The sequence below is a fragment of the Electrona antarctica genome, assembly GCF_951216825.1.
Source record: "Electrona antarctica genome assembly, chromosome: 18".
In the NCBI taxonomy this organism is placed as follows: Eukaryota; Metazoa; Chordata; class Actinopteri; order Myctophiformes; family Myctophidae; genus Electrona; species Electrona antarctica.
Genome location: NC_136799.1, coordinates 7,388,616 through 7,413,088, shown reverse-complemented (window position 1 = coordinate 7,413,088; position 24,473 = coordinate 7,388,616). Strand labels below are relative to the sequence as shown.

General features: G+C 40.6%; 2 protein-coding genes across 2 annotated transcripts; both read right to left on the bottom strand.

The window, feature by feature from the left end:
• Positions 1–6,145: 6,145 nt before the first annotated feature.
• Positions 6,146–16,109, bottom strand: LOC306942700 (peptidyl-prolyl cis-trans isomerase E-like; the record flags this gene model as incomplete). The annotated part of the gene is made up of 8 exons (XM_079528708.1): positions 16,064–16,109; positions 15,540–15,621; positions 15,138–15,241; positions 12,887–13,010; positions 9,620–9,805; positions 8,575–8,717; positions 7,322–7,668; positions 6,146–6,155 (listed from the first exon to the last, which is right to left on the bottom strand). The coding sequence occupies exons 1-8, from the start codon at positions 16,064–16,066 to the stop codon at positions 6,146–6,148; spliced, it is 999 nt and encodes a 332-aa protein (XP_079384834.1). The 5' UTR covers positions 16,067–16,109.
• LOC306942698 (uncharacterized protein) lies at positions 16,069–23,608 on the bottom strand (the record flags this gene model as incomplete). The annotated part of the gene is made up of 5 exons (XM_079528707.1): positions 23,588–23,608; positions 18,639–19,020; positions 18,376–18,474; positions 16,239–16,272; positions 16,069–16,090 (listed from the first exon to the last, which is right to left on the bottom strand). Coding segments are annotated over exons 1-5 (543 nt in total), but the record flags the coding sequence as incomplete, so codon positions are not given.
• Positions 23,609–24,473: the final 865 nt, after the last annotated feature.

Sequence of the window (24,473 nt, the reverse complement as noted above, 5' to 3'; positions counted from 1 at the left end):
GTTAGTGAACTGTCGGCAGTGGTGAGTGACACAACTTATAAATAGCCGATCTACAAGCTCACAACGCGTCGCAGCGAGCCAGCGACGCGTTGTGAGCTTGTAGATTGGCTATCCCTGCAGCGGATTTCGGGTGGTTGCGGATATATAAATTGGATTAATTAATTAATGCGGTCGGATAACGGGCGGATTATAAATATGCACACTCGGATTCGGGTGACAAAAAAGCTCATCCGCTGATCTCTACCATCCAGGGTTTAACACACTACACACATTAATGTATGCTTTAATTAAGGATAGAACTACAAAGTACAAACCCAGTTAGCGGCTAAAACCCAGTGTAGTTTAAGGTTTAAACTTTAGGACAACAATATCTATTTGGAACAGATGTTTGTTTGACTACCATACGTGTTTTATCGAGTAAGCTATGACTTTTACTTCGATAGATATAGGCTATTGGTGTATAAAAGGTTTAATAGTGTTAAAGATATTGATATAAAATAAAATAAATCAAACATCAGCATTTACCTCCTTCATCCTTCATCAGGTCATGTGAACATACACAAAAGTTTGTACTTTTATATTCAGGGAGTGCCCCCATTAACCAATCAGAACACCACATTTTGGTGCCCCTCCCATCACTACAGGTGTGACTCGTCACCCCTGAGTGAGTGGGTGGGGACCCAGACATTGATGTAAAAATAAACTGTTCAGACACTTTAGTGCAACAATTAAAAACAATTTAAAACCATTTTAAAAAACATACATGTATATTTATACTCATTTCACCAATACATCAAAATAAAGATCTCACAAATCCTACTAGGTCTGTGGGCTTTTACATTTCCAATGTTTTTCCTTGTGTGTGAAACAAGAAAAAGATGAAGAACAATCATGATAAACAACAAAAAAGGAAGGAAACTACGGCAAGAAATGCATGCAACAACATGTACCAGGTTGGATTTGTTCAACGCAGGAGGCCACCTTTTAAAGCTTAGAAAAATATATTTTAGAAAAATATATTTTAGAACCATATTTTTACTTTTTAAATTAAAAGTCAGTTGGAGAAGTAGAGCTTGACTCCAAGCAAACCAAAAATAGTTTTCTACAGAAAGTGTCTAATTTCATCTTCCTGGTTTAAGCCCCTCGGCATCATGGTTTGAAGAGTATGAATGTGGTAACTTTCTCTTCTTAATAAGAGGTTATCAATGTTACCTCCCCTTCTTGGAGTTTTAACATGTTCTATGCCAATGTATCTCAGGGAGGAGACACTATGTTGTGCTTCAGCAAAGTGTAAGGCCACTGGACTGCGTTGATCCCTGGTGCGTATGTTGCTCCGGTGTTCAGCAATCCTGGTTTTGAGAGCTCTGGTGGTCTTTCCTACATAGGCGAGACCACAGGGACATGATATTAGATACACAACATTGTTTTGATTACAGGTAATGAGCCCTCTAATTTTTATTTTCTTCCCTGTGTGAGGATGGTTATAGGTGGTGCACTTAGTAGTGAAATTACACTGTGTGCAGGCTCCACATCTATAATTCCCATCTGGGACATCTAGAAAAGTACCTTTTCTTAGGGGAGGTAGATCTGATTTCACCAATAAATTTCTCAAATTTGGAGGACGTTTGTATACCACCCTAGGGGAATCTTTAAACACCTTACCTACTTGTGGGTCTGTACTTACTATATGCCAATGTTTTTTAATTATGCTCTCAAGTTCCTTACCCACAGGAGAGTACTGCAGGAAACAACATGTGTCAGTTGGTTTTGCCTGTCTTTTTGTGAGACACTCTTCCTGCGTGATATCCATATACTTGTCTCTGGCTGATTTTATCCACTGTTCTGGGTAACCCTTTTGCCTAAATCTCAAATCTAGTTCGTCTGCTTGTTTTTTGAAAACAGCCTCATCGCTGCAGATTCTGCGGATCCGACTATACTGGCTGATTGGTAGACTTTTCTTTAGATGAGTAGGGTGGAAGGAATCGGCCTGTAGATAGGAACACTTGTCTGTTTTCTTTCTGTAGAGGTCAGTGGCAAACCCATTACCCTTTCTCTTTATGAGTATATCCAGAAAATTGATTTCCTGCAGGTCATGACAGATAGTAAATTTTAGGTGTTCATGACAACTGTTCAAATAGGTAAAGAACTCCATAAGAGTGTTCTCAGGACCTTGCCATATCAAGAATACATCATCTACATAACGTTTCCATAGTTTAATGTGTTTTTGAAAAGGATTTTCTGTGTTAGACACAAACTTTTCCTCAAACAGTGCAACATATAGGGAACTGAATTGGGGGCTCATTTTGCTTCCCATAGAGGTCCCCTTACGCTGAACATAGTGAGTATCTTGAAACATGAAGACATTTTTCTTCAAAACTATTTCAGCCAGCTCCCTAATACACTTGGTACTGGGTAGAACATCAGGGTCTCTTTGACTAAGGAAATGTGTGATGGCTTCTAACCCCCCCTGGTGGTCAACATTGGTAAACAAACTTTCTATGTCCATTGTTACAAGGATATAGTTGTTTTGATCTAGATCATGGATGGATTTCAAGATGTTAATCATATCCATAGAGTCACGTACATATGACGGTAAAGCAGTGGCATATGGTTTTAGAAAATAATCAACAAAACTCGAAATCTTTTCAGTAAGAGAATCTATGGCTGAGACTATAGGTCTCCCCGGTGGGTTATCCAATCTTTTATGGATTTTGGGCAGAGTATAGAAAACAGGCATAACAGGATGATCTACTTTCATGTACTCATACTCTTTCTTCGTGGTCTCCCCACTTTCAAATAAAGTTTTTAATGTTTCGTCAATTTCTTTTTTGAAGACAGGGGTGGGGTCTCTATTCAATTTTTCATAAAAGATAGTATTCGCCAGTTGATTATGTATTTCCTTTTCATAATCAGTGCGATTTAGAATACATATCGCGCCCCCTTTGCCTGCTGGTTTAATCACTACTGTGGTATCACATTTAAGTTCTGATAAAGCTTCTCTCTGGGATTTTGGGAGGTTGTTGTACACCTTATATTCCCTGCTTTTACTCATAATGTTGGTGACATCTCTTTCTACAAGTCTGCAATACGTATCTAAAGACTGGTTTCTATATCTAGGAGGACAAAAAGTAGACTTAGGCCTAAAGGGCGTGAGATGTTCTCTTTCCTGTGTAGGGGCCCCTGCCGGTCTATCTGTCGTTATCTCTGGAGGTTTAAAATGCCCCCTGTCATTGGACCAAAACCAACCTGCAGACTGAAATTCAATCAAGACTGATTAGACTTATCATCTGCAGTCTCTGCACGCACACGTGTGACGTCACGCACGCACACTCCTGTGCATCTCGCCGGGGCGAAACGTGGAGAGCACTCGCCGCGAATACGAGACTGCTCGCCCCAATTCCAACTCGCCCCAACGGGAAGAACGGTCGCCCCAAAGCCCGGCGAAGTCGCCCCCAAAATTCCATATTAGTCGCCCCCAAAAGTCCGGACAAGTCGCCCGTAAAACCGTTGTATTTTCGAGGTAACAGCAGAGAGAGAGATTTTTACCTGTGCTTTTAAACAGAGAGAGAGAGATGTTTACATGTAGCCTACTTTTAAACAGAGAGAGAGATTTTTACCTGTAGGCCTACTATATTTTTACCTGTACTTTGAGATTGTTCCTGTACTTTTAAACAGAGAGAGAGCGATTTTTACCTGTACTATATTTTACCTGTAGGCCTACTTTGAGATTTGTCCCTGTACTTTTAAACAGAGAGAGAGAGAAGAGGTTATAGTTATAGTGAGAGTGGAGGGGGCCCAAGGGGGGTCATCAGCCTCTTTTGTTTGAGTGTGCTGGGTCGTTACTACAACAACAACAACAGATCAACTGTAGAAATGTAACCATTTATTTGAGTGAAAAAATGGTCAAGTTAATATATACAGATGCCACTTTAAAAAATAGTTGAACAAAAAATATATATACAACGCTTCTTCAATACTAGAAGAATTTTTTTTAAAACAAGTGAAGACATGTCGCCGAACAGTAGACAGCTCGCCGGAATCTGTGGACAGCTCGCCGTGATATCCATATGAGAGAAGACTTACTAAAATGATCTGTGATTGTGTCTCAAAATCTAATGAAATGTGTGAACCAAAAATGTCTCACATGCTAATGTCTTGATGGAAGTAGCCTATTAGACATCATAATTTACCCCAGGCCTATATTTGCACCAAAAAAGTCTCACATGTCTGTCTGTCTGATTGATTGACATTTTTATTAACAGTTTGCAGAATTACAGTACATTTCAAGCACAACTCAAAACAAAGACTGTTAACTGTGAGTGGACAACCCAATAAAGCATTACACTTGTTTACAAGAGGGTCCACCTTGTTCAATTCATCCAGGGATTCATTCATCATAAAGGAGGTAAAAAGGGAAAGAACAACTATACAGTGTATATATGATGGAAGATAGAAAATAGCCTAGAAATTAGATGGCTAGTGGTGGAACTTTTTATATTTAATTACATTATAATAAATAAAGTAGACGCTGTGGTTTTTTTTTTAAAGTAAAAGTAGTGATACATGATATAAACATAGCCCATATACCATACGTAAAAGTCCATCTATTTTCATTTTGTTTGGGTTAAATATAATGCAAAAAAAATAAATGGTTTTGGACATTCATCATTCAGCAATGATCTTGGTCTTCTTATAGCAATTCTAGGCTTCATACATTTTTCAATAGTGCATAATGAGACGATTTACATATTATAGTATAGTATTATAGTATGGACACAATGGATGTTTAATAGCAGACATTGCTATTGAACTGTGCTTGACTGTGCATGTAGTCTACTGATGGACACTAGATGGCGTCCAAACAGTTCACACAATTTTAAGATTATTTAGTCCAACGGCAACTACCTGAATGAAACCAAGACACAAAGACATGTGTGGTACACCTGATTATCAACTTTTTTGAGGATTTTCGATACAATGTAATATTTAACTAATCACATGAAGGTAGCACGCAACACTTGCATGCATAGCACTTTCATTTACTCAAGTGAAACGGTAAATGGTGCATTAATATAGCATCTTTATCCAAGGCGCTTTACATAGATTGTGCATTACATAACATTCACCCATTCACAATACACAGATGGTGGCAGAAACCATGCAAGGCACCAACCTGCACATCGGGAGCAATTAGGGGTTCAGAGTCTTGCTCAAGGACACTTTGACACTACTGTGGGGGATCCCCGAATAAAAGTGAAGGGAGCCCTCCAGAAAATAATCTCAGAATCTGATCCATTTATTTTATGAATATGATGCAGGCAAAGTCTGAGCCCCTGGCCTGTTCCTTCTGTATAGTCTATAGGCCTATAGTCTATAGTCTTTTGGGCATACGTTTCCAAAAGATTGTTGAAAATCACCATTGCTTTTATGTCTTATAAACTGCTGCTAAATTAAAATAATCAAAATAGAAAGTTACATTAATAATTGTTAAATTAAACTAACAAAATGAGTCTACATGGAGGCAAGATAGGCTACATTATATGAACCATGTATATGCACATCAAATAGTCCAAAATGATTCATCAGGGCTTTTAAAACACTGATGAGAGCACTCGATCAAGTTTCATGTAGCCCTAAGGCAGGGCTTCTCAACGCTTTTGGCTCGTGACCCCCGGAAATGCTTTGACCATGTCTCGTGACCCGCGCCCCGTCCCCCTCCCCAATACAAATTGACCGCTGCAATAACCTTAATAATAGAGAAAATACATGGCAATAGAAATAGAAAAAATAGTGGCAGCGGTGGCCGAACGGATAGCGGCGCGGTCTTGATACCGGAAGGTTCCCAGTTCGAATCAGCCGTCCAAAAAAATTACCACCGCTGAAGTGCCCTTGAACAAGGCATTGAACCACTACGATGAAATGTGTTCTATGAGCAGGGCCTGGCTGGAAACAAGTTCTTGAGCTTAGCCCAGATACCCTGGGTAAATATAGATTTCATTTCATTTCATCATAAATAAATACTGAAACCAGATATAATCATTAAGGACATTTCCATTTACCAGACATTCAGTTGAAACAAAAGAATAAAATCTGGGGACACCCCAAAATAATTTGGGTCGCGAGCCACTGGTTGAGAGCCCCTGGCCTAAGGTAGCCTGTCCTACACAACACAACACATGGTTGACACATTTCACTTTCTTTGTTCCTTCTTTCACAGAGTTCACTTGCTGGCCGGGTTCACAAAAAGGAGCATGATTGGACAGTGAAAAAAATAATGTGGGGTTCAAATCCAGACACTAAACCCCTAACTGGGGCGGGATCCCCTTTTGGTGTTTTAACTGCATTATGTTATACTTTAGCTATTGAAAAATAGCAGATCTACAAGCTCATGAGTGCCACACTACAAGCTTGTAGATCTGCTATTTTTGAAAAATCGTGAAAATGTGGCAAAATCTTTGAATATAATATTTCAGAGCGAACGTTTTTTACTGAAATCTTTGCTTCTGGAGGGGTGCCTGGAACAACATAACATATCATTTGGGGTCCTTGACATGAAATAGTTTGAGAACGACATAGAAACATGTGTTTTTCAGAAAACGGTCAGGATTTAGAAGACATTTGTAGAATCGTCTTCAGGTCTAAATGGGTCAACGGCTTGATATGACAGTGAACAAATAGAAGTTCCATTAACACTTTTTTTTCTACCAACTCGTTTCTCTGTAAATAGATTAATGTATGCCAGAAAAAAATATAATAATCTCCATAACGGTCAACAGAAACTCTACGCTGGGTCTTTACTCTAGTCAAGAGTATTAATAAAATGAAACATGAAATTGTCAAATCGATGAGGATAAAATATGCAATTTTAAAATGCAAACGTGGTGATACAATTTGGTTCTGGTTATAGGTCTTTTGAAGTGCCTGATGAGCGGAGTAGGTAGAACCTGACGCCCAAAGATTTGTTTTAATTCCTGTCCACACATGCATGCTTTCTGCGTGCTTGAACCTGAATGTAAACAAGACGTGCTGAGGAGGATTACAAGACTTTACCGTTGGATGTGACCTCAATGACCTATTTGGAATGTCATATGAGAATGAAAGGGAACACATATTGCCTTTAGTAGAATAGCTCTAACAACAGTGTTGTACAATTATATCAGACACTGATGGTTTTCTTTCAGATTGAAGCTCTTCGTGCCAAAATGTGGGGAATCAGTGGACCATATAAACCACATAAAAATTGTTGGCAATTTTATGAGACAAATTTGACATAGTTGCACAAAAAACAAATAAAACTGCACACCAGCCATGACAAAGATACAATTTGGTTCTAATTCTTAATAATAAAAAAAAAAGGTTTATTGAAATATTGACAGAGAACACAAGTTCAAAATAGAGTAGAGACAAAAAAACTCCACTTCTGTCATCCCCATCTGTCATGTCACACACACACACACACACACACACACACACACACACACACACACACACACACACACACACACACACACACACACACACACACACACACACACACACACACACACACACACACACACACACACACACACACACACACACACACACACACACACACACACACACACATTCTCCGCAGTCAGAGATGATCACCTTCTGCTTGGGCTTGCCATCTTTTGCTCCTTGAGCCTGTACGGACACAAGACAGGGTCATGCTGAGGATTACAAGACTAGCTTTGGAACCGACCGCCATTGCTTGGACAGTCTCTAAATAAAATGCACATGGTACAAATGTTTCAATTACTAATCATGCATCAGAATCAGTTTTTTATTGTCACAATACACACTAGGAATACAGGGGAGCAATACTGTTCTCCACAACTTAGCTTGTCACATTTGTAACAGAAAGTGCTGATGCATCCAAAGTGCAATATAGATAAAGTGCTATTCATCTCAAGAGGTTTGTTTTGGGGCGAGTATATGGCGAGCATTCAGGGTTCTGATGGTCTGGGGGAAGAAACTACAAGCAGCCCTTTGCTAAGTCCCTTCCCAACCCGTCCTTGTCCAATAGGCACGTTAGCAGTGAGGAGACAGGGCAAGCTCTCCTTCTCCCCCATTGAGATGCATGTAAAATAATGGGATTTCTCCATAATAGATCATTTCAGTAGCAAGAGCATCAAAATGTCTTACCAGGCCTGTAGTAGGCTATGCACTGGACAAATGTGCATGACACTATTTAAATAAACTAGAAATATGAGGAAATTACAGAGGGAGAAATCAACTTTTAACGACCACCCGACAGGAGTTTTCATGTTGCACGGTAGACTACTGTCATTAGTATTATTGCCATCACCTGGGTGGGTCAGTCGTGTAACTTTCTCGACATTAAGCCGTGTATATGTTCAACAACTCAGCCATGCAAAATAACATTGACAGCTATGAGGTGGCGAAAGCTTGACCTGCATAGCAACAGTTGCTAAACTATTTGGATTGGCATTGGACAATGGCTTTTTCGGGTGGGATTTAGCAAAGGGCTAATTGTGATGATTGTTGAAAATGATACTGTATACAATAACAACATACACCAGATCTTACCTCCATTGCACGGACCACCTCCATGCCCTCTATCAGGTCTCCAAACACCACATGCTTGCCATCGAGCCAGTCCGTCTTGTCCGTTGTGATGAAGAACTGAGAGCCGTTGCTGTTTGGACCAGAATTGGCCATGGAGAGCTGTGCTATATGACCAAAAGAGAAGCCTAGTTAATACACTAGGCAACAAATACGCTGATCTTACCCTAATTTAGCTCATTTAGACCAGAGGACGCATCTGTGTCACCTTATAGCTTTAAACCACTTTAACCATTACTTTATTTTAAACAATCTGTTGAAAAATAGCAGATGTACAAGCTTGTGGCGCGGCATACAGCTTACAAGCTTGTAAATACAGATAGTATCTGTGGTTCCTTGACATCATCATTTTTTGACCGCGGTCGAGATCATGGATTCCACAATGCTACGCCAGACTTCCCGGTCCTTCATTGCCACCCCCAGTTCCTGCCTACTGAAGCATGTGTCCCTAGCGATGACATCAGGGAACGACAGCTTTCTACCTCTGGTCCGCCCTGAGGCAGGACTCCAGAGAAGAAGGGAAGATACTGTATAACCTCATTGTCAGCTCTGTAGCAGTGGCCGGCAAACTGCGCTCTTCTGGATCGGACCAGTGAAGAAACACGGGGAAGGTTGCCGTATATTAGATTAGTCGATGGATGGCTCTTCCAAGACAGATTTTGCGCTCTCATTAGAAGGCGGGTGTAAGTGCCTTGACATGAAAAGGTTTGAGCACCACTGTTACGTTCTTCAGAAAACTGTCAGGATTTGGAACACATTCTGTAGAATCTGGTCTCAGGTTAAAATGACTGTACATCCAAAATCACCATGTTTTTTCTCATCACACAATCTTCTGACACTTGTCCGATTTCGGTCGGGATTTTAACATGAATAAATAACAATGTCTTGCTCGACGTTGTAACACGACACCCCAATTATGCATGTAAAAACATCAATCAAATATATGCCACAACCTGATTAATACCAGCAATTGGAATATTAGTGTGCACTTAAGCAACTCAGGTCTCACCTGGAGCCGTGTGTTTGAGGACAAAGTTCTCGTCGTCAAACTTGCGACCATAGATTGACTTTCCGCCGGTTCCGTTGTGGTTGGTGAAGTCGCCTCCCTGACACATGAACTGAGGGATGATACGGTGGAAGCAGCTGCCTTTGAACCCAAAGCCTTTCTCATGTGTACACAGGCAGCGGAAGTTCTCTAGAAGAAAAGACATATTTTCATCATACATCTGCCTTTATCAGGATTGTTTCAACCTGTTATTACACAAACAATTCATTCAAATCTACCTTTTATTAACTCCATGTACAGTATGAGCTTGTATCCCACCATCACAAGACCTACTAGAACAACAACGCATAGTGCTACACTCATTGATAATATCTTTACTAACGTTATTGATAAGAAAATAATAAGTGGAATAATTATGAATGATGCAACTGACCACCTTCCAGTCTTTGTGGTCACTAGGGGCGGAATCAGGACCAACAAGGATACAAAAACTCAAATATTAAGTAGAATAAAAACACAAAAGACAGTTGAGTCCTTTAAAAGAGAGTTAAAGAACCAGGACTGGAATAACGTTTACATTGAGGATGTGAATGACTCATATTATACTTTTTTGTCCATATTAACTGCTCTCTATGATAAGAACTGTCCTCTAGTGAAGAAAACTGTCAAGCAGAAATTTGGTGGAAAACCATGGATAACTAAGGGAATACAAAAAGCATGTAAGAAGAAAAATAAACTATATAAAGAATTCCTAAAAAAAAGAGTACAGTAGAGGCAGAAATCAAGTATAAGATATATAAAAATAAACTGATACGAATAATGAGAAGCCGTAAAAGGGACTATTACAGTAAAATATTGGATGAAAATAAGAGTAATATTAGAAATACATGGAAGGTACTTAATCAAATTATAAAAAAGGGCGATGGGAAAATAGAATACCCAAATTATTTTCGGACAATGAATAACACAACTATTAATGAAATGAATTTAGTGGCAGATGAATTCAATAATTTTTTTGTTAAGGTTGGTCCTGGTTTGGCAAGGAAGATCCCAAAGACTGGCAATAAAAATACTGTGGAGAGCCAAACCATAAAGGTGTCAAACTCTATGTTTTTAAAAGGAACAGATGAAAAAGAAATAATTGACATTGTCAATAAGTGTAACGGCCCGGCTCCACCGGGCGCGTTGCGTCTCCGTCAGCGTCGCGTCACCGTCACCGTCAGGGAATGTTCCCTTTTAATCAATGAAGGGTGGCTCCACTGCCCGCGTTGCGTTGCGTTGACGGAGACGCGACGCGTGCATTAAAATTGAACCGGTGCGTTTTTTGACGCACGCGACGGAGACGCAACGCGTCCGGTGGAGCCCTGGCGTTAGGCTAAGACGTCTACAGACAATGACGGATTTGACATGGCATTAGTCAAAAGCATTATCGAATATGTGGCGAAACCTCTAGCATACATTTGTAATCAATCATTAAAAAAAGGAATATTCCCAAACAAGATGAAGATAGCAAAAGTTGTGCCGATATTCAAGACCGGAGACAAACACGAACTCACAAATTACAGACCAGTTTCACTCCTCCCACAGTTTTCCAAGATTTTGGAGAAAGTGTTTTATAAGAGGCTAGAAGAATTCATTACCAAACACAAAGTATTATGTGAACAACAATATGGTTTTAGGGCAAATAGGACAACATCTCATGCACTAATGGAATTTGTTGAGACAGTAACTACGGCACTAGAAAATAAAGATTATGCAATAGGAGTTTTTCTTGATCTTAGTAAAGCATTTGATACGGTACATTATGACTTATTATTATATAAATTAGAAAAATATGGAATTAGAGGGTTAGCCCTCTCCTGGGTAAGTAGTTATTTGCAAAACAGAAAACAGTATGTACAAATAAATAATTATAAATCTCAATTATTAGATGTGGAATGTGGGGTTCCTCAGGGTTCCGTGTTGGGTCCATTGCTCTTCATCTTGTATGTAAATGATATGTGTGAGGTTTCAAAACTAATGAAAACAATAATATTTGCAGATGATACTAATTTGATCTGTAGTGGAGATAACCTGGAACAACTTCTGGAGACGGTGGAACAGGAACTAAAAAGGTTAAAGAGTTGGTTTGATTTTAATAAATTGACACTAAATTTAAGTAAAACAAAATACATAATATTTGGAAATCGTATAACTAATACAAATAAAAAACTTACAATAAACAAAATGGAAATTGAACAAGTGGATGAAGTCAAATTCCTTGGAGTAATAATAGATAATAAAGTATGTTGGAAGCCTCATATAAATTATATAAAAACTAAAATAGCCAAATCTATAGCAATACTATATAAAGTCAAAGATTTCTTAAAGAAAAGTTCACTATATATGCTATACAATTCTTTTATATTGCCATACATAACATACTGTGTGGAAGTGTGGGGAAACACATATAAAACAAATACTAAATCAATATTTATCCTCCAAAAAAGAGCAATACGAATTGTAAATAAAACTGCCTACAGAGAACCAACAAACCAACTCTTTATCAATTTAAAAGCATTAAAATTCAAAGATCTGGTTGACATGAAAACAGTCCAATTAACGTATAAAGCACAAAACAAATTATTACCAAACAACATCCAGAGGTTGTTCCAGAAGAGAGAGAGTCATTATGATTTGAGAGGGGTATGTATGTTTAATCAGCCGTTAGTGAGGACCAATGCAAAATACCACTGTGTTTCAGTGAAAGGGGTTATCCTGTGGAATAAATGCAAAGATGAATTGAAACGATGTGAAACATGGAATAAGTTTAAAAAAATGTTTAAAAAATATATAATAAATATATATATATATATAGGATAGAATAGCTGGGTACAGTGTGTACGCATATGTTTTTGTGAGTGTATAAATGTATGTCCTCAAGAGTCAACCTTGACCCTTGACTGTCTTGTATACAGTATATGCTTGACTATTTATTTTATGTTATTTTTTGATACACAAAGAAGGGGTGGGACCCGATAAGTTTTTAACTAAACTTCTTCCTATCCCTTTTTCGAACATAAAATATAAGAATATTAGATATACCTTGTTTTATTATTATTTTAAATCTAGTTCTTCCTTTATTTCCATTGCCTGTTCTTTTATGTTTTAATATGTTCGAAATAAATAAAGAAAAAAAAGAAAAATGAAAAAAAAACCTTCTGGCAGAGTCTAACGGAAAGCTGTATTAAATAGAAAGAGAGAAAGAGAGACAGAAAGAGAGAGAGAGACCTGCAGTCATGGGAACGATGTCAGCTCGCAGTAGGAATCGAAGTCTTCCTGCCAGCTTGTTCCCAATCTTGATGTCCATGTAGACCTGAGGGTTGACTCTGCCCTTCTTGGCTGGGGGCTCACCCTGACAACAAGAATAATAAGACAATATTATCACCATCTCAAACAGACAATCACAACAACATACTGTCTTGACCCACAAGACAGACCATAATCCACAAGACGAGCTCTGGTAGAGCAACTACACAAGCCTCCACGAGTGGTAACTAACTGTATTGTTCCCAGGTGCAACAACTCATTCAGACAGTCTGCCTTCTCAGTAAAGGGGCCAAACCTTTGGAACGCCTTACCTACGGCACTAAAACTAGAGACGGACGGTAACGTGTTCTACAAAGGACTCAAACTATGGTAGAAATCAAATCAACTGTGCTCACATGTATAGTCTCTGACTGGTTATCGGAGTGATTATGTTTGCTCTGTTTTGTAGGTTAATGTAATGTGTACTGTAATTTTGTTGTAAACTATAATTAGCATACCAGTAGTATATTATTAGATCAGATGCATTTGCATGTATTCTCTGTAAACGATTATGGTTAGCATAGCATAGGTAGATCATATTTTGTATATAAAGGCCTAACCATGGACTGGGGTTGCAAATTAGCCATGGCTATAAACCAACGCAACGGTTTCATGTTTTTATAACTCGATGCATTGTTTTTTTGTCTCCACCAGGCCGAAGGCATGGGGAGAGAGTATGTTTTGCACTCCGTCCGTCCGTCCGTCCGTCCGTCCGTCCGTCCGTCCGTCCGTCCGTCCGTCCGTCCGTCCGTCCGTCTGTAATCAGCTAATCTCCGGCACCGTAAACCCGGTCGATGCCAAATTTTGCACACACACTCCCTGGATGCCAACGATGAACCTCTGCCCCAAAATTTCCAGAACGGCCTGTTATAGCGCCACCAGGAGGCCGATTTGTGCAAAACAAGTTTTTGGACAGTACACCTACAGATTTTGTCCAAACATCACGCAAATTGGTACACAGTCTCTCTAGAGCTACGATTGGCTTCTAAACTTTTCAGGAGTAGCCCGCTTTGTACCCGTTTTGTACAAATCGCCACAACTACTCAACGCAGCGTCCGATTGTGGTGAAACTGTGCATGCATATTCCCACTAGGCTTTGGAAGAAATGCCATTTGACAGTTTTCAAATCAGCCTCATGGTGGCGCTACAACAGGCCAAGCCACGTCACACACACACGCATGCATGTACGCTGCACGCACGCGCACACACACGGTTATATTTCTTCTAAACATTTTGCCAAACATCACACTCACACTCCTATCCTCCTGGTGGAGACCTGTGCCCAGAAGGGCACTTTTTCTAGTTTTGTACTGTCCCTGCCAAATAAATAAAATAAAAAAAGACAGACCAGACCATGTCAACACACAATTCACCCTTCTAAAAAAGGCTTCTAAATTCTAAGATTTTTCTGAAAAACCTAGTTTTCTATGTCAGTGGTGCTTAACCTTTTTCATGTACAAGCTTGTAGCACGGCACCCAGTGTAGATCTGCTATTTTTCAATAGCTAAAGTATAACATAATGCTTGAAACACCAAAAGGGGTTCCCGCCCAAAATGGGTTAAACTTGGTGTCAGTAAAAAGGAACATCACATGGTGACTCGGCATGTCATGTTTGTTTTTTGTTTTTTCCCCAACAATGATGTTTTAGCAAATTCAACATGAACAAGGCAGAAACAAGGTTATTCAGTCAGGGACCAATCAGAAGGCTGACAAATAGTGCTGCCAACGAATATTCCATATTCAAATGAATATTCGAATGTAAAAAATAAAAGAACAATCGAATATTTTAAATTAAGATTCGAATTAAAAAAATAACAATAAAATTGCTGTGCGAGTTCTGCCGAGACTTACTGTGCCACGTAAACTAAAACATTATACAAAAATTAGGCTATTAAGATAATTATGAATCATTCATTTGATATTGCAAGACTCAAGAGAGTGCATTTCTCAGCACCAACCACAGCCCATACAGGACCGGACCATATAGATAAAGAAAGATAAGGTTTTACAGCATATTAGGCTGCAATATTCATATTAAAATCATATACATTCGACATTCGAAATCATTCGAAAATTGTTCGAATACAATATAAAAGGAATATTCGAATATCATTTTTGGCCAATTCTGGCAGCACTACTGACAAAGGGTGAATTGAAAAGACTGCATTCTCACATCTTGCGTTGTGGTACTGGCGGCGTCCCCAGCGGACTCCTCCGTCTCACCCTCCTCGGCGGTTTTCCCAGAGAACTTCTTTAACCAGTCGTCATCGGACCACACTGAGGGACGAAGACAGAGGGAGCCAGGATGAAGGACGGTCACAGAGTTTAGATCTGTACATACACTCCAGGGGGGGCATACTTAGTTTAGACTAGTCATTGGTTAGACATGGGTTAAGGTTAGGTTTAGGTGTGCTGCCCCGTGGGAGGTTAGGTTTAGGGTGAGGGTTTGAGATAGGTTGTAGTTGTAGGACTAATGACTAGTCTAAACCAAAAACTGTCTAAACTAAGTACTGCACCCCCAGTCCAGTCAAGTCAACAGCACTGTATGACACATCTTCTATACATTAATAATCACCTGGTCGGGATGAGCCCTCCTTGATTCTCATCGGTTTGGCGATGTTTACCCGGATTGTTCGTCCAAACAGCTCAGACTTGTTCTGGGGAGAAAACAGCAGAGGCCCAGTGTCATTTCTTCACTATACTAGAAATTTGACACATACTGTATGTGTGGACATTGTGGACTTGTCATCGCTTAACCACATATAATGTACTTCATTGGGCAAGACACTGAACCCCAAATTGCTCCCGATGTGCTGGTTGGTACCTTGCATGGCTTCCGCCGCAATCGGTGTATGAATGTGTGAGTGAATGGGTGAATGTAATGCACAATCTATGTAAAGCGCCTTGGATAAAGGCGCTATATAAATGCACCATTTACCATTTATGCCAAGTAGAATAGCTAATATATGGTGAATCTATTTATGGAAAAAATAAAAAGTAAATAAAGCTATATTTCTTTATAAATCTGTTCATTGACATGCCCAAAACAGGGACGCCAGCTTCAAAGTGGTTTAAGCGAGTCAGGTGAACTCAACTCACCATGTTGTCAATGGCAGCCGCTGCATCCTATGGAAGACAACATTCAGAAAGAGATGTCAATCACAAATGCAGATCAAACTCATACTCTGTGACAAAGCTATGACCAACAACGTCCACAAGGTGGCAATCTACAGTACAACAACACAAGTCACTGCACACAGTATCAGTAACTTACCTCTGCCAGCTCAAGGCAAATCCTCTGTGCTTCTCTGAAAAACAACCAATGAAGAAGTCAACAATCTACAACAAAAGGTCATGCATATAAAACGGATACAGGATAGGTCGGCACTAGGGACATCCAGGGCACCTCGATGAACAATAACGATGTGTATTTTTGTCAAAAAGAAAAACTAAAACAAATGTAACATGTAATGTGTTGAAAAATGCTCATTTTCAACATGGAATTATATAATTAAAGGGATAGTTCAGATTTTTTGAACTTAAGTTGTATGAAATACTTGCCATTAATATAGTGGTTGCAACTGTATTAATTGATTGCCCGAGTCCCATGGGAGTTCTGCTCTGGTTTTGGTCAATATTAAGTAGTTCTGGTCATTTTGTGGGGGGCACTGGGGCCACGCAGTAAAAGTAAATGAATCCACAAAACGAACGTAATTTGTATTGTTGACCTATTTCTAAAATATTAGCGCGACTTCCGTTCAACTTTGACCCCTCTATCACATGGAACTATTTTTTGGGCGTAGTGATAGACACAAAAAAAACCATAGTTCTGTGTGATAGAGGGGTAAAAAAATAACGGAAGTTGCACTAATATTTTCGACTATAACTTATTTCACTGACGAAAACTAAATGGAAACTAAATGAAATCTAAGCTATGATGACTAAAACTAAGACTAAATATACTGACAATTTTCGTCAACAAATAAAAACTAGACTAAAATGTTAGGAAGGGACTAGTGGACAAGAAATCCAGTACAAGTCATTTTACACTTGGTTACATGCTGAAAATGGCAGATCTACAAGCCCACAATGCGTCGCACTGCGACGCTTTGTGAGCTTATAGATCGGCTATTTTCAGCAGGTGCAAAAATCAGTCTTTACAACAGCATCAAGGCACCGCCAAAACACATTGTAGTCGACTAAATCAACTATAGATGTAGTCTACTAAAACTAGACTAACACTAAAATATTCCAGGTGACTAAAATGTGACTAAGACTATGACTAAAACCAAAATGTGCTGCCAAAAACAACACTGGTGCACTGCCCACCTATCCTGTTACACAGAGGAAGTAAGCAATCCACATGCATCTGTTCCATGTGAAGAAGCATCGGTTATGGTCATTATCAGATCACCAAACAAAGATGGTGGCTGTCAACAGTAACACAGACGTCTTTCAGCCATGACTTCCATAGAAGTAGAGACACTTTTGCGTTTTGCCGTTGTGATTTATGCAACCGTGACCACAATCACATCACGCCAGTCCTGCATCAACTTCACTGGCTCCCAGTTGACATGCATAGACATCTCAAAACACTCCTCGCCACCTACAAGGCTCTAAACTTTAGCTTTTAGAGTACCCCCACCAAGTAGCCGTCCACCAGTGACATCATCGATGGGGAATCCAAGCTAATAGAAACTGCAGGCTTTCTATTCCTGAAAAGTTGCAATGCGATAATGGAAGCCATCGTTCTCACGATAATAAAAAATCTTAATATTTTTTAAAACAAATCTTAACATTCTATTTGTAGCCGTTTCTTGTAGTTTGACTTAATTTTTTGCTTTAACCAGTTTAAGCCCAATTTTATACGTAATCTCCATAAATGTCACTTTTTTGAGAGAGAGGTTTTTCCTGTAGTGATGCACCGAATATTCGTCCGCAGAAAATATTCGGCAGAAAATGGCTAAAAATGCATTTTCTGACTATTCGGTTTCAGCCCAAATAGGCAGAAAATATATCACCGAACAGTGTATGCAATTAATGCATTCAAAGGAGCCGAATAAATGTTTTATGGACCCAGTATTATTATTTAAGTTAAGTTTTGCCATAACTATTTATTTTGCCATAAATCAGGTAGCTTTAAGGTACGGCCATGACAGCAATGGTAGGTAAAAAGATATATAATAATCATATTCGGTTCTCGGCCAACTGTTTCCTATATTCGGTTTCGGCCAAAACTTCCCCTAGTAATGAATGACACACAAAATAGTGATTCTAAATCTGTATCTATTAAAGTGCTAAAAAATAAGTTTCATTTGATGAATTATAATTGTTATTATTATTGTGTTACATACACTAATAATAGTGGCACTATTATCACACTTATACAACATAACTAATTGATGACTTACCCGTTTCATAATCTAATGGTATCTGAATGTCTGTGATGTCACCAAATGGAATGAATGCTGCATGCATCACCTTCTCATCCACCTCCTCGGCCAGGCCACCTGTCACAAACAACAAATATCTTACATAAATGTATCAAAACTGTCAAAAGAAAAGTTTTAAAAAAGGGGGGAAAAAAGCTGGTTAAAGTGGCACTATGCAACTTTTTTTTTTTTTAATTAATTAATCTTTTCTGTATGGTATGTTAATACAATATAACTTATACAATTGGGGTGGTTGTATTTTGTCTCCGGTAGAGCAGCTGGATCCCTGCACACAGAGCGTGTTTTGTCTCCGGTAGAGCAGCTGGATCCCTGCACACAGAGCGTGTTGTCTCCGGTAGAGCAGCTGGATCCCTGCACACAGAGCGTGTTGTCTCCGGTAGAGCAGCTGGATCCCTGCACACAGAGCGTGTTGTCTCCGGTAGAGCAGCTGGATCCCTGCACACAGAGCGTGTTGTCTCCGGTAGAGCAGCTGGATCCCTGCACACAGAGCGTGTTGTCTCCGGTAGAGCAGCTGGATCCCTGCACACAGAGCGTGTTGTCTCCGGTAGAGCAGCTGGATCCCTGCACACAGAGCGTGTTGTCTCCGGTAGAGCAGCTGGATCCCTGCACACAGAGCGCGTTTTTCGGATTATTAGCGGCGTTTCTCCATCGGTTTTCCGAAAAAGGCGTCCAGTGTGCAACCACCTTAAGTGTCAAAATGTCCTTGAGCAAGACACTGTCACTGAACCCCTAATCTCACCTAGACAAGGCGCTGCCACACCATCGAAAGAGCTGCGCACGTTCTCGGCTGCGCGCAGCTTAAAGCTTGAGTTTTTAGACAGCTGGTGGATGGAAATTAAGCTCCACCTCCGCGGAATTCTTGCGTGACGGCCAGATTCCCGGAAACGCTCTCCTCCGCTCAAGTCTTCCGCGGAGGTGGAGCTTAATTTCCATCCACCAGCTGTCTAAAAACTCAGAATTTAAGCTGCGCGCAGCTTAAGAAGTGCGCAGTTTAAGACCATTTTGCGCTAAGGTGTGGAGACGGTGACACAGGATCTGATCAATTTATCCCCTGAGCAAGCAGGCAGGCTCTGGTAAAAAAAATGTCAGCACTTGTGCAGGGTAACCGGGTTCAAATCCAGAGTAGAACGTTGCACAGTGCAGCTTTAACATAAAGCTGTCAATATTTAATAATAGACAATGACAAATTGGTAGCTAAATATAATTCCAACCACCATAAAATCATCTCAATTTAAAATATGCCATTTGCCATAAATATATTTTTTTGATATTGAATGTCATCACTATCCGCATATTTTGTTATCTCGAAAGAAGGACATCCCGTCCCGTACTTAGTACTAGCTTAACTTTATCAACATCTATTTACTTTACCCTTTCCCACACTTCAGGTTTGGTGAAGATGCCTTGGTTTCAACTGTCAGTTTATTCTAGCAGTTAAATGGCACAGCACAGACATGTTTGAAATGCGTATATCTATTCTACGTCCGAGCATAGACATGGTAACGCCCCGCCTGCCTCAGATTGGCCTACTGACACTGCCCGTGACGTCTTGACTGTCCTCATGGTGGATATAGCTATGCTGGATCTTTTTGTAGAAGAGTAGCCTTGCCGAGCCATGAGGCCCACAGGGCAGGAGCCTATCTCCTGTTTCTGTAGCCTGATGAGGCAGCTTGATGTACAAGTACACCCCCTGGACATGACGCTAGTATGTCGCAGGGACTTACCCCCAATCCAACCCTTGATGCTGAGTGTCAAGCAGGGAGGCATTGGGTCCCATTTTTAGAGTCTTTGGTATGACCCGGCCGGGGATGGAACCCCAACCTCCCAGTCTCAGGACGGACACTCTAACCACAAGGCCACTGAGCTTTTGTAGAAGAGGCAAACTAATATTGTTCATGCCGTTTATTTGTAGTATGTGTAAACTTGAAACATTATTGTAATGTAAAATGTCTCTTTTCCCTGATCTTTATCTTTTTTTAGTATAATAGTATTAGTTTTACTATAATTACCGGTAGATTAATACACGATAATCAACACTAACATTTAATGTAGAACACATCCAAATCAAATCATAAACGTACGTGTTCAATCAATCATTCAATCAAAGCAAATGGCATAAATAATATTAGTTTGCCTCTTCTACAAAAATCACACCTGTGTGAAGTGAGTGGTGCAACTCTTTGACACTGTGTCCGGACTCCGGGTTCCCGGACATTCCAGACCCACAGGAACGTGGCGAGGATACCGGCCCGGTTCCGGCAAGCCGCCCCACGTCCAAAAACGGTAGAAAAATGAGAGTTACCATGTCGGGGGTCTCCGGAACATCCAGACCCCTAGGAACGTGCCCAGGGGGCCGGGCCGATTCCGGTGAGCTGCCCGCTTCCGAAACGGTTGAGAAATGACAGATACCGTGTGGGGGTCCCCAGGGGGTCCCTCTACTGTACTGTACCACCCCAAATCATCATATATACAGTTAATATGTATGTGTGTTAGGCTGTGCAACAGTGACACTTGGTTGTGAAAACCAACCAAACACAATTTCTGTGCTCAGACCCAGCCAGCCAGCCAGCCAGGGACAGACACACATAGCTACTTAATGGAGTGGTTGCACCACTCAAAAATAAAAGTTACTGTTGCGCGTGCCAAGCTGTCATTGTCTCTCAAGCTGTCTCTTGTACTTATTTCCCACCACGGAGTAACATCGCATCTCAGAGGACAGTCTGGTGAGACCATGGGGGCAAGACGGGCAGTGTCGGTAGGCCAATCAGAGGCAGACGGGGCGTTACCATGTCTATGCTCGGATGTAGAATAGATATACGCGTTTGAATGTGAACTCACACCTATATTGTTGTCTGTACTCTGTAGACCAGTGGTTCCCAAGGTGGGGTCCGGGGACCCCTAGGGGTCCTTGAGAGAGTTCCAGGGGGTCCCCAGCTAAATGATAATTAGGAACCAAATGGAACCTTATGGGTCTGTAACTCAGAGAGTGTACAAATGGAATCAAGTAGACCCCATCAGATTTTTTTTTTATTCTAGTTTATTTTGCTAGCTTTAGTTATAATAATCATTTCTTCTTCTGTTTTCTACATGAATATAACCACATTATAAGTATAACCATATAAAATGAAATGGGAGTTAAATGCTGCAATTTGTAAAAAATGGCAAAATACGACTCCTAATGTTGTTGAAGTGGGACTCAAAAAATGTCCCTGAGAATAATCTAAAAGACCATCCCTGCATCCAGGGACTCATTACATTGAAAACCTATTTACATCACTGCCCCATTTGTACACTCTCTGAGTTCAATTAACTTTGATTTTACAATATAAATTGGGGTGCCAGAGATAGAAATGCCATTAAATAGGGGACCGTAGCCTAATTCAGGTCCAACCGGGGGCCCTTGAAATGAAAATAGTTGAAAATCACAGCTATAGTCGTAAATATCTTCTCTTATGGGGGTGACAGGACCCCCTGTCAGTCACCCCCGACTGACAGGGGGTCCCGTCACCCCCATAAGAGAAGATATTTACATATATATATATATACTTTGCACACATATTTGTATATATGTTCTAATGGGGGTCCGTGGGGTACGGACTCCAATGGGGGTCCGTGGGGTAGGACTCCTTGACATGAACAAGTTTGGGAAGCACTGCTAAAACTAAACAAGCCCTGTTTAGTTGTATTGATCGGCAGATTGAAAGAGGATAATTGAAGCTTGGACTACAGCTGCAATGTTGGTGAGTTTAACGCCGTTTTAGCTCTGATCCATAGCTTGAAACGCATTTAGAGCTATGGATCAGAATCAGAGCTAACGTCGTTTAAGACAAGCAGATCGCAAACCAAATTGGATGAAATGAAATGAAATGAAATCTATATTTACCCAGGGTATCTGGGTAGCCCGTCTCCGGACCCCCCGGGTTGAGCTCCTTTGGACCCCTACGACGTAGGGTCCGGTCTCACCGGATTCAAGCGACATGGGACGCAATCTGACTTTCCCTGACTTAGCCCTGTGCTGCGGTGTGGGTGTCACGCTGACATATTCCAAACGAAGCATATGAACGCTATAGGAGACAACGAACCATCTGACCCCCCCCCGCGAACGGCTCAGAAGCCGTTAAGTATTTTTAATGTTTGTACGACCGTTTTGGCAGCTCTGAAATTCTCTCTTGTTGACATCCCATTGTACCGCCTCTCGGCATCTCGGTTGGCTAGCAGCGCCTCCCTACGCGCCTCGTAGGCGCAGCTAGCCAACCGAGATGTCAACAAGGAGGGACCGAAGAGAGAATTTCAGAGCTGGCAAAACGGTCGTACAAACATTAAAAATACTTAACGGCTTCTGTGCCGTTCGGGGGGGGGGGGTGAGAGGGTTCGTTGTATCCTATAGCGTCCATATGCTTCGTTTGGAATATGTCAGCGTGACACCCACACCGCAGCACAGGGCTAAGTCAGGGGAAATCAGATTGCATCCCATGTCGCTTGAATCCGGTGAGAAGGAACCCTACATAAAGTTATCAAAATGTCAGAAACTTTAACGTAGGGTTCCGAAAGGAGCTAGGTATCTGGGCTAAGCTCAAGAACTTGTTTCCAGCCAGGCCCTGCTCATAGAACACATTTCATCGTAGTGGTTGATGCCTTGTTCAAGGGCATTTCAGCGGTGGTAATTTTAACGTGTCGGACGGCTGATTCGAACTGGGAACCTTCCGGTATCTAGACCGCGCCGCTATCCGTTCGGCCACCGCTGAGTGGGGAGTCAATGGAGGGTACTGCATGTGCAACTCTAGATTCATCCCATTATAAAAAAATCTAGAGTTGCAAATTGCGGCTAGGGCTAGTCTGTCTGTAGCGTCGCCCGATTAAATAGTAGGCTATTTCGTCGTATGACGGTGTCCAGCCGAGCGTAGAAAAATAGCCGATCTACAAGTCGACAACGCGTCGCTTTGTGAGTGGAGCTGAGCTTATAGATTCGATATAATTCGGAGGAGCCAACCCAACGGGAGAATGAAAAACAAAGCCTACGTGAGTCTCTAAGACAAAGCGTGACATAAAAATCACATTTCTGAATAACTCAAGTAATGTAACACCACTGAAACATGTATTACACGCGTCTTGGGTAAAGAAACGCTTTAAATGTGTGTTGGGTAAAAATAAATGTTTTTAAGATCCTCACCAACATAAAGCACTCGTTTGGTCCCCGCCATGTTGGATCGACAGCGTTCAACTTTGACCTCAATCAGCAGCGTGACGTCATTGGTTTGCTACCAAAGGATGGATGGTGGGAGGCAAGGTTGTCACAGCGCCTCCTGCTGTTGGCGGTATAAAATACTTAAAGTAGCTATAAGCTTTGGTGTGTTGATATAATGGTCAAATGGATAGAAATGTCAAATACAGTATACTGTACTGAACAATATATTCGAAATGTCTATATTAGTTAATTAAAACATTTTGTTTAACTCATTACTGTCACCCAGGTAAATTGTGACCGACTGTGACACACGTATATTGTTATTAAATGATGCACACTATTGGATTGCATTGAATTGCACTGGTACATGTTGGCCTCATATGGCCTAGCTAGCACTTTGGCCTAGAAAAACAGATTGTTACCAATACAGTTACAGCAGTTATTTGAGTTTAACTCAGAGAATGAGGGCCATAGAAGAAGACATGATTTTAAACATCTGTTCGCTCGGCCAACACAAAATGTGCACTTCTGTTACAGATATTAAGTAATGGAATTCTCAAAACCAGGAGTTTGAAGAGTTGTACAACAGTGTTTCAGTTTAAGAAAGTGTTTAAAAAAGGGAAAAAAATATTATGAATTAGAGGGTTACGTTTTTTTTTCCTTCTTTCGTTCTCTCATCTTTGTTTTTTGTTCTCTTGTTGTTGTGCTCTCATATATAGGCTGTATATATTTTTTTTTTAAGTGGTGCAACCACTTTCTTAAGTAGCTTTGTGTGTGCCTGGCTGGGTGGGTGGCTGTGTCTCAGTGTCTGAGCACGGAAATTGCATTTGGTTGGTTTTCAAAACCAACTGTCACTGTTGTGCAGCCTAAC